The 13,172-nt window shown below is 42.1% G+C and overlaps 1 protein-coding gene across 1 annotated transcript in view; it reads right to left on the reverse strand.

Annotated features, from left to right (window-relative positions):
• Positions 1-13,172, reverse strand: part of LOC308295993 (transmembrane protein 132C) — a gene marked incomplete at both ends in the record, with an annotated part of 290,553 nt that overhangs the window by 77,895 nt on the left and 199,486 nt on the right. Inside the window, one exon of the mRNA XM_080739101.1 lies at positions 1,151-1,340. Coding sequence (XP_080595227.1) covers positions 1,151-1,340 — 190 coding nt within the window. The remainder of the gene's footprint in view (positions 1-1,150; positions 1,341-13,172) is intronic.

A 13,172-nucleotide genomic window follows, 5' to 3' on the forward strand; every position in this document is an offset into this window, starting at 1 on the left:
TAGGTGAAGTCTTCCTTTAAGGAAAAATAGAAGCTCTACCAGCTCACAATGCATCACATCATGACACGTTGTGAGCTTGTAGATCTGCAATTTATTATTTATCATTTTTATATTCGCATGGTGTTTTCACCAGGATGGCAATTATTTTAGTGTTTACTACATCAAGTGACTGCACTTTGCAACAGAACAGTTCATGATGAATGTTTATGTAAGCGCTCAAAACAATTATTTTAATTGTGATGTACAGCAGGACGGCTTGGTAGTGAATACTGAAAACATTTTAGTGTTTTAGCAATCTGGGAACCCAGATCAAAGAAAGTGCGACGCCCACTCGGTCTGTCTCTCTTCCTTCATTGACTCTGTCTCGAGAGATTGGTGTTTTAGAGATGTTTGTCAGGACTTGGAGTCTGGTCACTGTCAAAAGAGTGCCTGTGCCTTCATCATAGGAGACACTCAGTTCCAGGTTAACAGGGGAGAGTACCTGCCCGGGCCCGTCTAGGTTCACTCAACACCAAAACACACTATACTAGGGGTCTTCAACGTTTTCAGGCAAAAGGACCCTTTAACTGAGAGAGAGATGATATACCAATTGTATAAATGCGTTATGGAGATTTTCTTCGACTTGTCTGACAGCACTGTCATCAGTCCGGGATTCATGTTAATGTGTATTTTCAGGTATTTAACCACTTAAATCGTAGATATTTTGTAAACTTGACCTTTCACTCTGTACTTGGTCTGCTCTTGTTTTACCTTTACACCAAACGTATCTGCCAAAAATAGCCGATCTACAAGCTCTCAACGCCTCGCAGCGCCAGGCGTTGAGAGATTGTAGATCTGCTATTTTTGGCTAAAGTTCTCCTCGGAATAGGGATGCGAGGGTTGGAGAAGTTGTTAATTTTAAAGAATGATCCTATCACACAAGGATTTGGCGGCCCCCCTGTAGTAACTCTAAGGACCCCCTGTTGAAGACCCCTGCACTATACAGTATGGCTAAGAACACCATGCTGAAAGGGATAAACCAAGCGAATACTATCTCAATCATGATGCATGTCGATGACGGGGGCTTCCCCCTTCAGAACTTGAAGTGAACTTCACACTACAGTCATCTGTTTGGAGGGTTGTGTTGTGAGCTGTGACTGGCACCACTCACCATGGCCAGAGGCACGATGCCCCCCAGGTCTTCTCGCGCCAGTCGGATCTCTGTCTCGGCCTCTGGCGTTGCGGCGCGGCTTCCCGGGTACTCCACCTGCCAGGCCATCCAGCGGCTGCTCAGGAGCTCTGGGAAGCTCTCCAGTTTCAGGTCGACTTGCAGTACCCTCTGGTAGCCCACCACCTCAGACCTGTCGGTGAAAGAGAGGCAATGACAAAGAGTGAGCAGGGGTGTCGCACCAAATTCTGGGCCCTGGGTACAAGGATTCACTCACATTTTGTGCTTTAACTATTGAAAAATAGCACTCTGTGCCGCGCTGTGAGCTTGTAGATCTGTCATTTTTTTTAAATCGTGAAAATTGTTGCAAGTCTTTGAATATTTCAAATCCTTCCAAGGTTTTTGGAAAAAAATATGTTTCTATGTCAGTGGTGCTCAAACATTTTCATGTGAAGGACCCCCAAAATGATATGTATTTGGCCACGGACCCCCCATCTCAAAACATTTAGTTCCAGAGACCCCCCAGAAGCAAAATTTGAGTTACAAATATTCGCTTCAAAAATCGCAGATCACGCTGTGAGCTTGTATATCTGCTATTTTTCAATAGCTAAAGTATAAAATAATTAAGGCCCTTCCACCTTGGGCCCTAGTAACTCAGTCCCACTTTCCCCCCCCTTGTGACGCCCCTAAGAGTGAGAGAGTGTGCAAGAGGCTGATGGCGTTGGACAATACATGATATAATATGAGCAGATTTTGCCCAATTCACACCAACCGTAGTGGTTGTCCTCTAAGCGTTTTTCCTCTAAACGGATGACATTTGAAACACCTTTGTACTGTATGTACGCCCAGTCCACGCCTAGTTCAGAACATAGCGAGCTTCTGGTTGCCTCGCTGCAACACGCCAGTGAAAAACGTGAACTTTTCTCAATGTTGCCGGACCACTTTTTTGCTGGCTCTACCTCTTGTTGTGGTGAATTGGACGTTAGGCCACTGTTCATGGCAAATAATAAAGACTGATGACAGGGGTCCTTGACCAAAATCTATGGCATTTCACCGACCGAAGTTCGTCAAAATGCCATTTCTGTGCTTGACACTCTGGTCACCTCTGTGGTTCGTGGAATAATACCATCCTCTTTTATTGTTCATCCTCCTTTGCACTTTGCCACAGGTGATGAGCACTGTAAATACAGTCTATAAGCTGCCCGCCGCTTCGCGAGGCAGTTCAAAGGAATGATTCGGCAGGCGTCACCCCCTGCTAAAGCGATGAAGGCTAGGTTTGTCACCGCTGCCCTTGTTTGCAGTTGCCGAGTGTAAATATATGGCATGCTGCTGCAGGATCTATGGCAAGGCTGAATTAAGTCCGACAAATGGAAAGCGTCGATAATAAAATTTCCCCATGGCACCATAAGTCTCCGGTGCTCAGGGGTTTAAATATAGCCGGGAGGCAGGAAAGGTCAGCTTTACATGGGAGCAGGAGGCGATGGGAAATGGCACAAGATCTGTTAAGCCTGATTTATACTTTGCTGCGTGCCGGTGTTGCGTGCGGAACATTTGCTGATTTACAAGCTCACAATGCGCCATGAATGTTACACGTTGTGAGCTTGTGGATCTGCGGTTTTCGTTGCGCTCCAGCATAAATTAAGCATTAGCCATGTCAAATGGCAGCATGTCAAATTGCCTTTCATGGATCATCAGGGGAAGGAAAATCGAGTCTTTGTTTAGTAACAAGAATACGGTATGTGGTACATCTTGGAAAGACATCTGAGTAAACATAAAACATGCTCAATAATGAATGTGAGTCAGAAAATTATAAATAATAAACCAGTCATTTTATTCTCCCGCCTGGAATTCATTTAAATTTCACTTTTCCCCCCTTCATACTACTCTCATAATATGTGTTTTCATTCAGAAAGAATGAATTATTTGTTATGCATTGGAGCACAACAGCCCAATTTTCTTTTTGCCCAGAACAGAGCATAAATAATTAAAATGACAACCAAATAACAGATTTCAGAATAGTCTACTACCATGAGCCGTATCACAGTACAGACTTGCATAACATGTACAATGCTGTGAATGAACAGATGCCGGTTTGTGTTTGAAGACAAATAAAGCGAGGGGGTTCGTCAAGCAAACAATGTTGACAGATGAGGCCCAGAAATAAACAGTCCAGAGTCACAGAGCCCATGTCAGCCGTGATCTGAAATGGCCCACATACTGTACTAATACATACAGTACAGGGAAAATCAAAACACCATCCCAGTTCCAACAATGGACCAAGGGCGGAGCGCTTGTTTTCGGTGGAGATGACGGAGGCGCGCCATCTCAGGCGACGGTCGCATGAGCCGACTTAGCGCCGTTACCGACTTATGTGCCGTTATGGACAGAATAGTAAATCCTCCAGAATTTAAGGTTTGGCTCTGGGGCATATACATCGTGGGCCCGAGGGAATCTACATCGCTCTGTGTGAATCTCTTCCACATGCGTCACAGAAACGGTAGTTGGTAGGCCAATCAGAGGCAGGTGGGGGCGGGTCTTTACGTACACAGCCTCTAAGAACAGCTGAGCCGCGCAACATCAGGAACTGGATGGAAACATGCCAATAAAGCTCTGCTGAATTGAATTGATAAGTCCCGGAAAAGACGCGCTGTGATTGGCCAGTAGTCACTTAGACTGGCAGCGTTCCCTCAGTTTTCCCGGACGTCCGGCCTCCAGTTGTTACATGTCGCCCCAATGATCTGCAGCAGCGGATGAGGTATCTAGCTTTTGATATCTATGCGTCCGCCTCCATGTAAATGAATTTAGAAAAGTCTATTTATCTCGGAATCTTTTCCCAGATTCATTTTTTGGTGAAAACTAAAGACCGGATGGAAGGAAGAGAGACGCGTCTTTCCAACGTCACCTCTTCTGTTTATGTGCACGTTGGAAAAAGAAACATCTGTGGATCTTCAAAGGTTAGTAAAAACACTCAAAATCGCTGGCAAGAGGAGACAAGATGATGTTTTAACTCTGGCAGTTAAAAAGAATATCGTTATTTTCAAATTGTTGTTTGTGTCATGAGTACATCCACACATTTTTCACTGTGAATAAAGGCTTAACACCTGCGTGAATGAGGCAAAATAGTTAGCTGGGGCACCTGCTGGCCAGCCAACGTGGCGCGTGCCACGTTGGCTTTGGTGCCTTGGCAGCATGTCACCAGCGGTATTGCAGCTCAGCGTGTGCGTGTGACGCAACAGTGCCACTTGGTCACCAGCTGTATTGCAGCTCATGTTACGGAGGGACCAGGGGGAGAGTTCCGACGATTTAAAATGATCCCAATACGGAACTAAAACTTCCTATGGTTGGCCGCTAGTTGCGCTGTTTTCCCCCCCGGCCGATCGCAAAAAGAATTGTTCTCCATTGGACCCCATTCATTTTCCCCTTTCGTTTTCTAACCTTAATTAACACTTTCATACGGTTCCTATCGCTAGTTAAAAATTGCCTTTCAATCACGATGATATGCATTTTGTGAAAATAAGGTCCCATTTATGTTAAAATTGATGATAAAGGTGCGGGGGGGGGGGGGGGGCGTGGCCAACTAAATTGATACCAGCCAGCTGTGTTCTTCTTCGTGTGCTGTATTTCGGGAGGCTCCGACCACATTCTCCCATGTATCCCTGCGGTTGCACGTGACCGTTGGCAGCCAATAGCCTCCTCTGATCGCATTTCAATCTATGATGGCGACACCCATGCCAAGGACCCATATTGTTTCATTTGCGCTGCATAGAAACCAATGGCGTCGCTTTGTCCATATCTTTTATACAGTCTATGGGAGGGACATAGGAACGGACAAAGTCACTCTGAGGAGCGGCTGGCCACCGCTCAAAAATGTTGGAAAGTTGGGTCTAAAATAGGCTTCAAGCACTTCCTCTTCTTTTTTTTACATTAACACATTCCCCGCCATTTAACAATACCTTCGTACTCTACCATGCCTCCAGTCTCCATAGACTTCCATGTAATTCATAGTGCACGGATCATGCACACCCATGCCTAGATAATGCACCACGTGTGTCCACATTGCTCACAGCTTTCAAACAAAAAAATCCGGTAGCACTTTACAATAATGACCTGTTATAAAGCATTTATAAACATTTATAACACATTAATAAGCAACTTGTAGATGAGTAATAATGAATGAACAAGCGGTTAATACATGTTTATTTAAACATTTATAACTATATTTAATAATCATTTATAAATTGTTAGTAACTAGTGAACTATTCATGAATAAGCCATTTATAAACAATTATAAATATATTTTAAATCATTTGTAACCAAAGTTATTTAGTATTTATAAGCTATTTAGAGATAAATAACTAATCATTTACAAGCTATTCATATACATTGGTAAATGTTTAGTAAAACATTTATAACCCTTTTTATGCCTTTGTAAATGATTATTAAAACATTAATAACACAGTTATAAGTTATTTGTAGATAAGAAACTAATCATAGACAAGCTATTTATATACTAATTCATTATTTACAACTGTCTATTTATGTGGCCTCCATTTTTGTTCATGTTTAACAAATGCTTTGTAAAGCATTCCTAAATTATCTATAAATCATTGCTAGATGTTATCAAGAGCCCTAATGTAAAGTGAAGACACTTCATAATCTACAACTGTCTGTTAATAATGTGGCCTCCATTTTTGTTCATGTTTAACAAATGCTTTGTAAAACATTCCTAAAATATCTATAAATCATTGGTAGATGATATCAAGAGCCCTAATGTAAAGTGAAGACACTTCATAATCTACAACTGTCTGTTAATAACGTGGCCTCCATTTTTGTTCATGTTTAACAAATGCTTTGTAAAACATTCCTAAAATATCTATAAATCATTGGTAGTGTAAAGTGAAGACCACGTTAACAGACAGTTCATGTTTAACAAATGCTTTGTAAAACATTCCTAAAATATCTATAAATCATTGGTAGTGTAAAGTGAAGACCACGTTAACAGACAGTTGTAGATTATGAAGTGTCTTCACTTTACATTAGGGCTCTTGATAACATCTAGCAATGATTTATAGATAATTTAGGAATGCTTTACAAAGCATTTGTTAAACATGAACAAAAATGGAGGCCACATAAATAGACAGTTGTAAATAATGAATTAGTATATAAATAGCTTGTCTATGATTAGTTTCTTATCTACAAATAACTTATAACTGTGTTATTAATGTTTTAATAATCATTTACAAAGGCATAAAAAGGGTTATAAATGTTTTACTAAACATTTACCAATGTATATGAATAGCTTGTAAATGATTAGTTATTTATCTCTAAATAGCTTATAAATACTAAATAACTTTGGTTACAAATGATTTAAAATATATTTATAATTGTTTATAAATGGCTTATTCATGAACAGTTCACTAGTTACTAACAATTTATAAATGATTATTAAATATAGTTATAAATGTTTAAATAAACATGTATTAACCGCTTGTTCATTCATTATTACTCATCTACAAGTTGCTTATTAATGTGTTATAAATGTTTATAAATGCTTTATAACAGGTCATTATTGTAAAGTGCTACCAAAAATCCGAATGGAAATCCGTTCAGGCATTCATGAGATAGAAGCCATTATGTTTTCCTAAAATGTAAACAAAGATGGCTGCCATGTTTGATAGATGGGGTTGCTATGGGGGTTAAACATGCAATTTCGCGATTTCTATCATGCCTACTACATTTTTTGGGGTCAAAAAAAAATTTTGAATTATTATTATTTTTTTTTTTTTTCAAAATGGCGGAAATTCTCGGGACTATCGGGCCTGGCAGGGAAAGACATTGAAATAATCTCGGGACTATCGGGCCTGGCATGCAATGAGTTAATGAGATTCCCAAAATAGGGACGCCAGGGGTAAGTGGCTAAATGAACACTCAGACCTTTGCTGTGTGGGACACCCACACAACTTGCATTAGATATACAGTACAGTACGGTACAGTACAGTACAGTACAGTACAGTACAGTACAGTACAGTACTGGCACAAATGCAGGCATGCAAAAACAATACAGGTTATGTGCACACTGTTAAATAAAGGAAATAAACACAAATACACCATTTATCTTCTAATGCGAATATTGCCAAACCTTTTCAAAGGCGGTTACATCGGCACTCCGAAACATTGCTATTAGGAGATTGACATCCATCTATCAATAAATTAGGGAAATCTACGTCTGTGTGTCTGTGCTGATGTCATCCAATAGGAAAACCCTTGAAAAGAGTGACGTCATCAATCGGGTGATGACGTCATCATCACCATAAAAGCCAATGAGGGACCAGCATTCCTGGTGACGTCGCCATCAATAAGTGCAACCTGATATAAACGTAGAGGGTGATGTCATAATATTGAGGCATACAGTATATAATGGCAATCAGGCGCGGATCTAGCTCTGAGCAGCAGGGGGTGCTAAAGGGAGCTTTTGCGCGCATGCACGAAATTTGCGCGCGCGTTAGCGCGTTTTATTCATTTATTTTTTAAGTTTTGCAGTAATTTTGCCCTATTCACCAGCAGTCTCCCAGTCCCCACCCCTTAGGTCAGTGTTTCTCAATCTTTTTTGACTTGAGTACCCCCTTTCCCTGATTTCTGAATCCAAGTACCCCTTTACCGTGCAACAACATTTTGCTTATAAAACTGTAATTAAAATATAAATAAATAGTGGTATATGATGCTATTTCAAGAATATAGAATCACAAATAAGGAATGGAGTGAAAGAGTTTCAAACGGTTTTCATGTCATACATTACATTCATATACATTCAAACAACTTTAAAACACATCCCAGTTTCCTGGTACCATGTAATTTGGGTAAGCAACTCAGGCTCATATCAAGTTTCTCCATTTGTCATCAGTAAACATAACAGTTTTTTCCCCTCAATTGTAGTCAATTATTTAACTATGAACAATATTAGCATGATTTATACTTCTATTTATCTTTTTTGGGTTTTCTGAGTACCCCCTGCAGTACCTCCGCGTACCCCTAGGGGTACACGTACCCCCATTTGAGAAACACTGCCTTAGGTTAAGCAAAACAACTGATGATTTAAGTAACATTTGTCTCAGCGGACAACTTTTGACATCAAGAAAAGAGTTAGGCAAGCTGCAGCAGCAGTCAAGTGTACTCACCATCCAGAAGAATTAGATTCCAAAACCAGTTGACAACAATCAACAGCAGAGCAGTATATTTTATCCTGTTTATCCATTTGTCCCAGTTTTTGGAAAAAGATTGATGAAAAGCCCCTCTCTCTTAACAACACACAAACATGTTGCAGTGGTCCTAGGCTATAATTTGTAAATGTACATATAGCACTAAATCCTCTGCCCCCCAAAAACATAAATAGGGCTAAAGGGGTTTATGTATGATTTATAATATCATAATGATAAAAATATCATCATAATGAATAGTAAAGTTACTAAGGTGTTCAAATGAATAAAAGTACAATATTTAGATCTGAGATGTAGTGGAGTAGAAGTAAAAGCAGCAACACATAACTCAAGTTGTACTTAAGTAGCCTACAGTACTTAAGTAAATGTACTTGGTTACTTTATAGGCTACCACACACCACACAACAAGTCAAGAACCCACAGCAGCAAGTTAGCAACAACAAACAGAACCAAAAACACAAGTGTTTAACGATTCCCCATAGGAAGGAGTTCCAGGCTAACACACAACTCAAAGCCCTTGCTTGCACTGAAGACTGTAGCGACTGTCAGCGACAGACAGCGAGGTAGGAGAGATTACAAAACAGCAGCATTACAAGTGTCTATCCGTGACACGCAAGGCAGCTGGCTAACGCAACTCAGCCCTTATCACCACTAAAGCAGCAACGTGGCTCCATCGCACAACACAAGTTACAACTGACAGTGCAAGAATGTTTATTTACCTGTTCGCTGTTGCCGCAGTCCCGTTTGACGCTTTTTCTTTTTCTTTTTCTCATATCCAGAAAGATAAACGTGCATTGTCAAAGCGAAAGTAAACACACACTAGCCTCTGAAAGGGGGGCGGGGCGGAAACTCCCAAAGAGTTCTGGAGTCAAGAAATGTTGTCTGCTTTTTCTTTTTGGCCAATGGGACAACGGCAAAGAGCCGTGAGAGCCAATCAGGGACACGAGTAAGTCTGGCTATGCGAGGTTTATCAGAGATGTCTCATTCAGGCTAAGATGGCAGTAGCGCTGGTGTCAAAAGACAGTTCGGTGCGTTCTTTTCTGCAGAGGAGGGGCGGTGGGGGGCCTTTTTGGTCTGACCGTCTCTCTCCCGATTTTGCTAGCCCCGAAAACTACTGGTGCTAGTCCGGAAAATAGTGGTGCTTAAGTCCCCAAAGCCTCTGCATAAATCCGCCACTGATGGCAATGAGAGGGTATATGTCCGATAAGCTTGAGGATTGGTGGATTGATGAGCTTCACGTGGCACTTTGACCAGACTATAAGTGATTGGTCAGGTTTCACTTACTATAAATCGGGAAAGCGGGCGCGAACCTCTAGTCTATAAATCAGGGAAACCTGCGTCCGTCCGTCCGTCCGTCCGTCCGTCCGTCCGTCGATCTGTCTGCTGTCTGTCTGTGAGTCCTTGCTTACGTCATCTAATGGGAAAACCCTTGAAAAAAATACAGAGCGACGTCATCCAATAGGAAAACCTTTGGAAAGACATCATCATGGGAAAAGTGTGACATCATGAAATCAGGGTATGAATACTATAACCACCGTCCTCCTCTTCGTAACAGAGTAGTCCTTAACTTGTTCTTCTATGTTAAAAGAAGTAGGAGTCCGTGCTGGAGAACTTGTGATTTAATAACAAAATATATTCCAAGTAAGACACGTGAACAGCCAGGGTTCTAACTTCAGTATCACTCGTAACAAAATAAAATAGATCACTGCTTGTAACATGCGTCACCACATTGTTCTCTCCTGACAAGACAACAACACTGCGCCAAGCGTATCCCCTAATACCCCTCTCAGCCCGCCAACTCTTAAAGGCAAATTAAAGGTACATACCCCTGGCCCTGTGTATACTGTATATAGCATAGGGTTACAATACTACCATTCTTTTACAGAGGAGCACTTGTTGTGAATCTGGTTAGATCCGTGTTTGTCTCTGTGTGAAAGGATGTTTGGATGCTGGACGACCCATCTGAAAGGAATAAAGACACATGCTGCGGTGCCAGTTGGACAGAAGGTGTATGCTTTTGGAGGAGTCAGTGATGAGGACAGTGATCAGGTTGGTGTGCACATCTTCAACACAGTGTCTTTGCGCTGGACAACGTTGCCCCCGGTGACACCTGGTAGAGATGGACGTCACCTTGAGGTTCCCTCCGGGGTGTGGGGCCACACAGCTGTGCTCAGTGTAGATACTGTCTACCTCTGGGGTAGACAGCCTAAATACACCCTAAAGTACTGCATCCTGCTTTATGCATTTGACGTTGACACTCACAGGTGGTTCAAACCAAACGTTTCAGGGACTGTTCCACAGGCGAGGGAGGACCACTCAGCCTGTGTCTTGGGGAAGGTCATTTTTATCCATGGAGGAAAGACCCATAATAGATTCACTAATGACACGTACAAGTTGGACACCACCACTTACGTCTGGTCTTTAATTGACACCGGAGGCACTCCACCTCCTACTTCATCACGTCACTCTGCCACCATCATCGGGACAAAGATGTTTGTATTTGGGGGCTACAACATCAGTACCCAGTTTGTATATTGGAGAACCAGGACCATTCAGTACCGCAACACCATCAGAGTGTTTGACACAGAGACCGACTGCTGGCTGAACACACCTTCTGCACAGTCTGTTGAAGGAGTGCGCAGGGATCATTTAGCCTTTACCTACAATGGAGAGCTGTATGTATTTAATGCTAGCCAGCGCTTCATTTATGTGTGGAAATTCAGTCCAGAGACCTTTTACTGGAAGAAGGTTGAGACCAAGGGGAAGGGGCCATCTCCGACGTATGAGATGTGCTGTTGCATGATGGGAGATCGTATCATCCTCTTTGGAGGAGACGACACACCTGATGACCTGTATGTCTTAGACCTGAGTCCTGGCCTGAAGACGGCATGTCAGCTTGCAGTTATTGAGTACGGTCTGGAGCAGTCAGAACTCCCTCACAACATCAGGTGGGAACTGAGGGCCATGAATAACAAAAGAAGATGAGAAAATCACACCTAGTTATTCTAAATGGAGGTGTCACCTAAGCCTAACCTTAACCCTAACCTCAGTAAAACTAACGCTGGAGAATGCTAACCTGGTGAAATGCTAACCTGCTGATGCTGGGGAATGCTCACCTGGTGAAATGCTAACCTGCCGATGCTGGTGAATGCTCAGTCCCCATTTCTAGGTGGACTTGTTTCGGAATGGGGATGTTTCTAAGTGGGGGTGTTTCGGAATGGAAACCCGCCTCCTTCAAAGGCTCTGACTATTGTTACATGTTTTGATTTAGAGAAGACAATTAGGGTCGTAATTGACATCTCATCTGCGTTATCCAGGTGGTAGATTTTGATATACCATCTGTGGATGTTAACTTTTTTTTTTAATGGGGCTTTACACTTCCTAATGGAATAATGTGCCAGCAAAATATTGAAGTGATATACCTGTATGGCCATTATACGCGTGCAATATAGGCCAACTCTAAACTCAAACTATTGAAGTAATATCCTTGAATGTGGCATATTAACTTACTAACATGATACTGAAGTGATATGGTTGAATGTGGAATAAAGAACCAAGTCAACCAACATGATACTGCAGTGATATGGTTACAGTATGTAGACTTGGGCATCTCTTTGACATCCAGACATTGTGCAAAATTGTCATATCTATAACAGAAGTATCGCACCATTTCAAAATATGTTTTTCCCCCCACCAGCTACGAACATGAAATATCTTGAGGAAATGGAAATACTGCATCAAGGATAAGAGTGAAATAATACAATGAAATGCAAGGACTTCTTTTCACCCTCTGACTTCGACTGACAACACCTTGAAATTTAGATAAATGGAAAGTATGGTGTGTGTGTGCGTGCGTGCGTGCGTGCGTGCGTGCGTGCGTGCGAGCGAGCGTGCGAGCGTGCGACTGTGCATGTGTTGGGTGTCTCGCTTGTGCTTTGAGTATGCAGTGGTGAGATTCAAGCATGAATCTTTTTCATGAACAGAAGCATTTGGTAGTAGGGGGGAAAAAAGAAAAGAAATGCATGCAATGATATACTGTCGTGCAAGAGCATCAAAAACACATGACAGAATCAGTGAAAGATGTTTTATTCATCTTTTTACATTTGTGTGACTCTTAAGTCTAATAAGTCGCATTGTGAGCTTGTAGAACTAGAAGTTATTTAGTGTAGAGCGAAAACAGAGAGGATACTAGCATAGCGCCTCGAGGGACTCAACCATGTATGGGTTTTAAGTGGTTTGTGGTAATATGAATTATGAGAAAGACTTTCGCACAGTCCATCAGCAAGCTCCAATGTGTTGCTGATTATGGTAATTGACCCCAGCTGACCTGTCAAAAGATGTAACCAAACAAACAAACAAACAGGACTCAGCCAGGGTGAATGTGAGATATTCAGACAGCATCAGCCGTGTCCATGTCATCCCCACTGCTCTGCCTTCATGCTCCTGAGCTACACTGTGGCCATCAAGCGTGTTGAATGTGCGTTGCATCAGCAATTGCTATTGGCCGGGGCATGTTGCCTTCACTGAAAGGTGCTCCACTGCCTACGTTGCATCGGCATTGCATTGCATTCGATTGGCCGCGTCCAAGCTAAGATATCGGCAAGGTTCCATTTTTAATGGCGAACGCATACGTCCGCTCACAACCGGTGCATTAAAATAACTAGGCCGATGCCCATTGGGAACGATGGCCAATGGGACGCATGTAATACCTGTTACACCCGTTGTCAGAATATATTGTGCTGTACCATTATCCATAGTACTTGGAGGGCAGCCTATAACATCAGTATTATGATGACATATTGATAACATCA

This window comes from Nannobrachium achirus, assembly GCF_963921795.1.
Source record: "Nannobrachium achirus genome assembly, chromosome: 12".
In the NCBI taxonomy this organism is placed as follows: Eukaryota; Metazoa; Chordata; class Actinopteri; order Myctophiformes; family Myctophidae; genus Nannobrachium; species Nannobrachium achirus.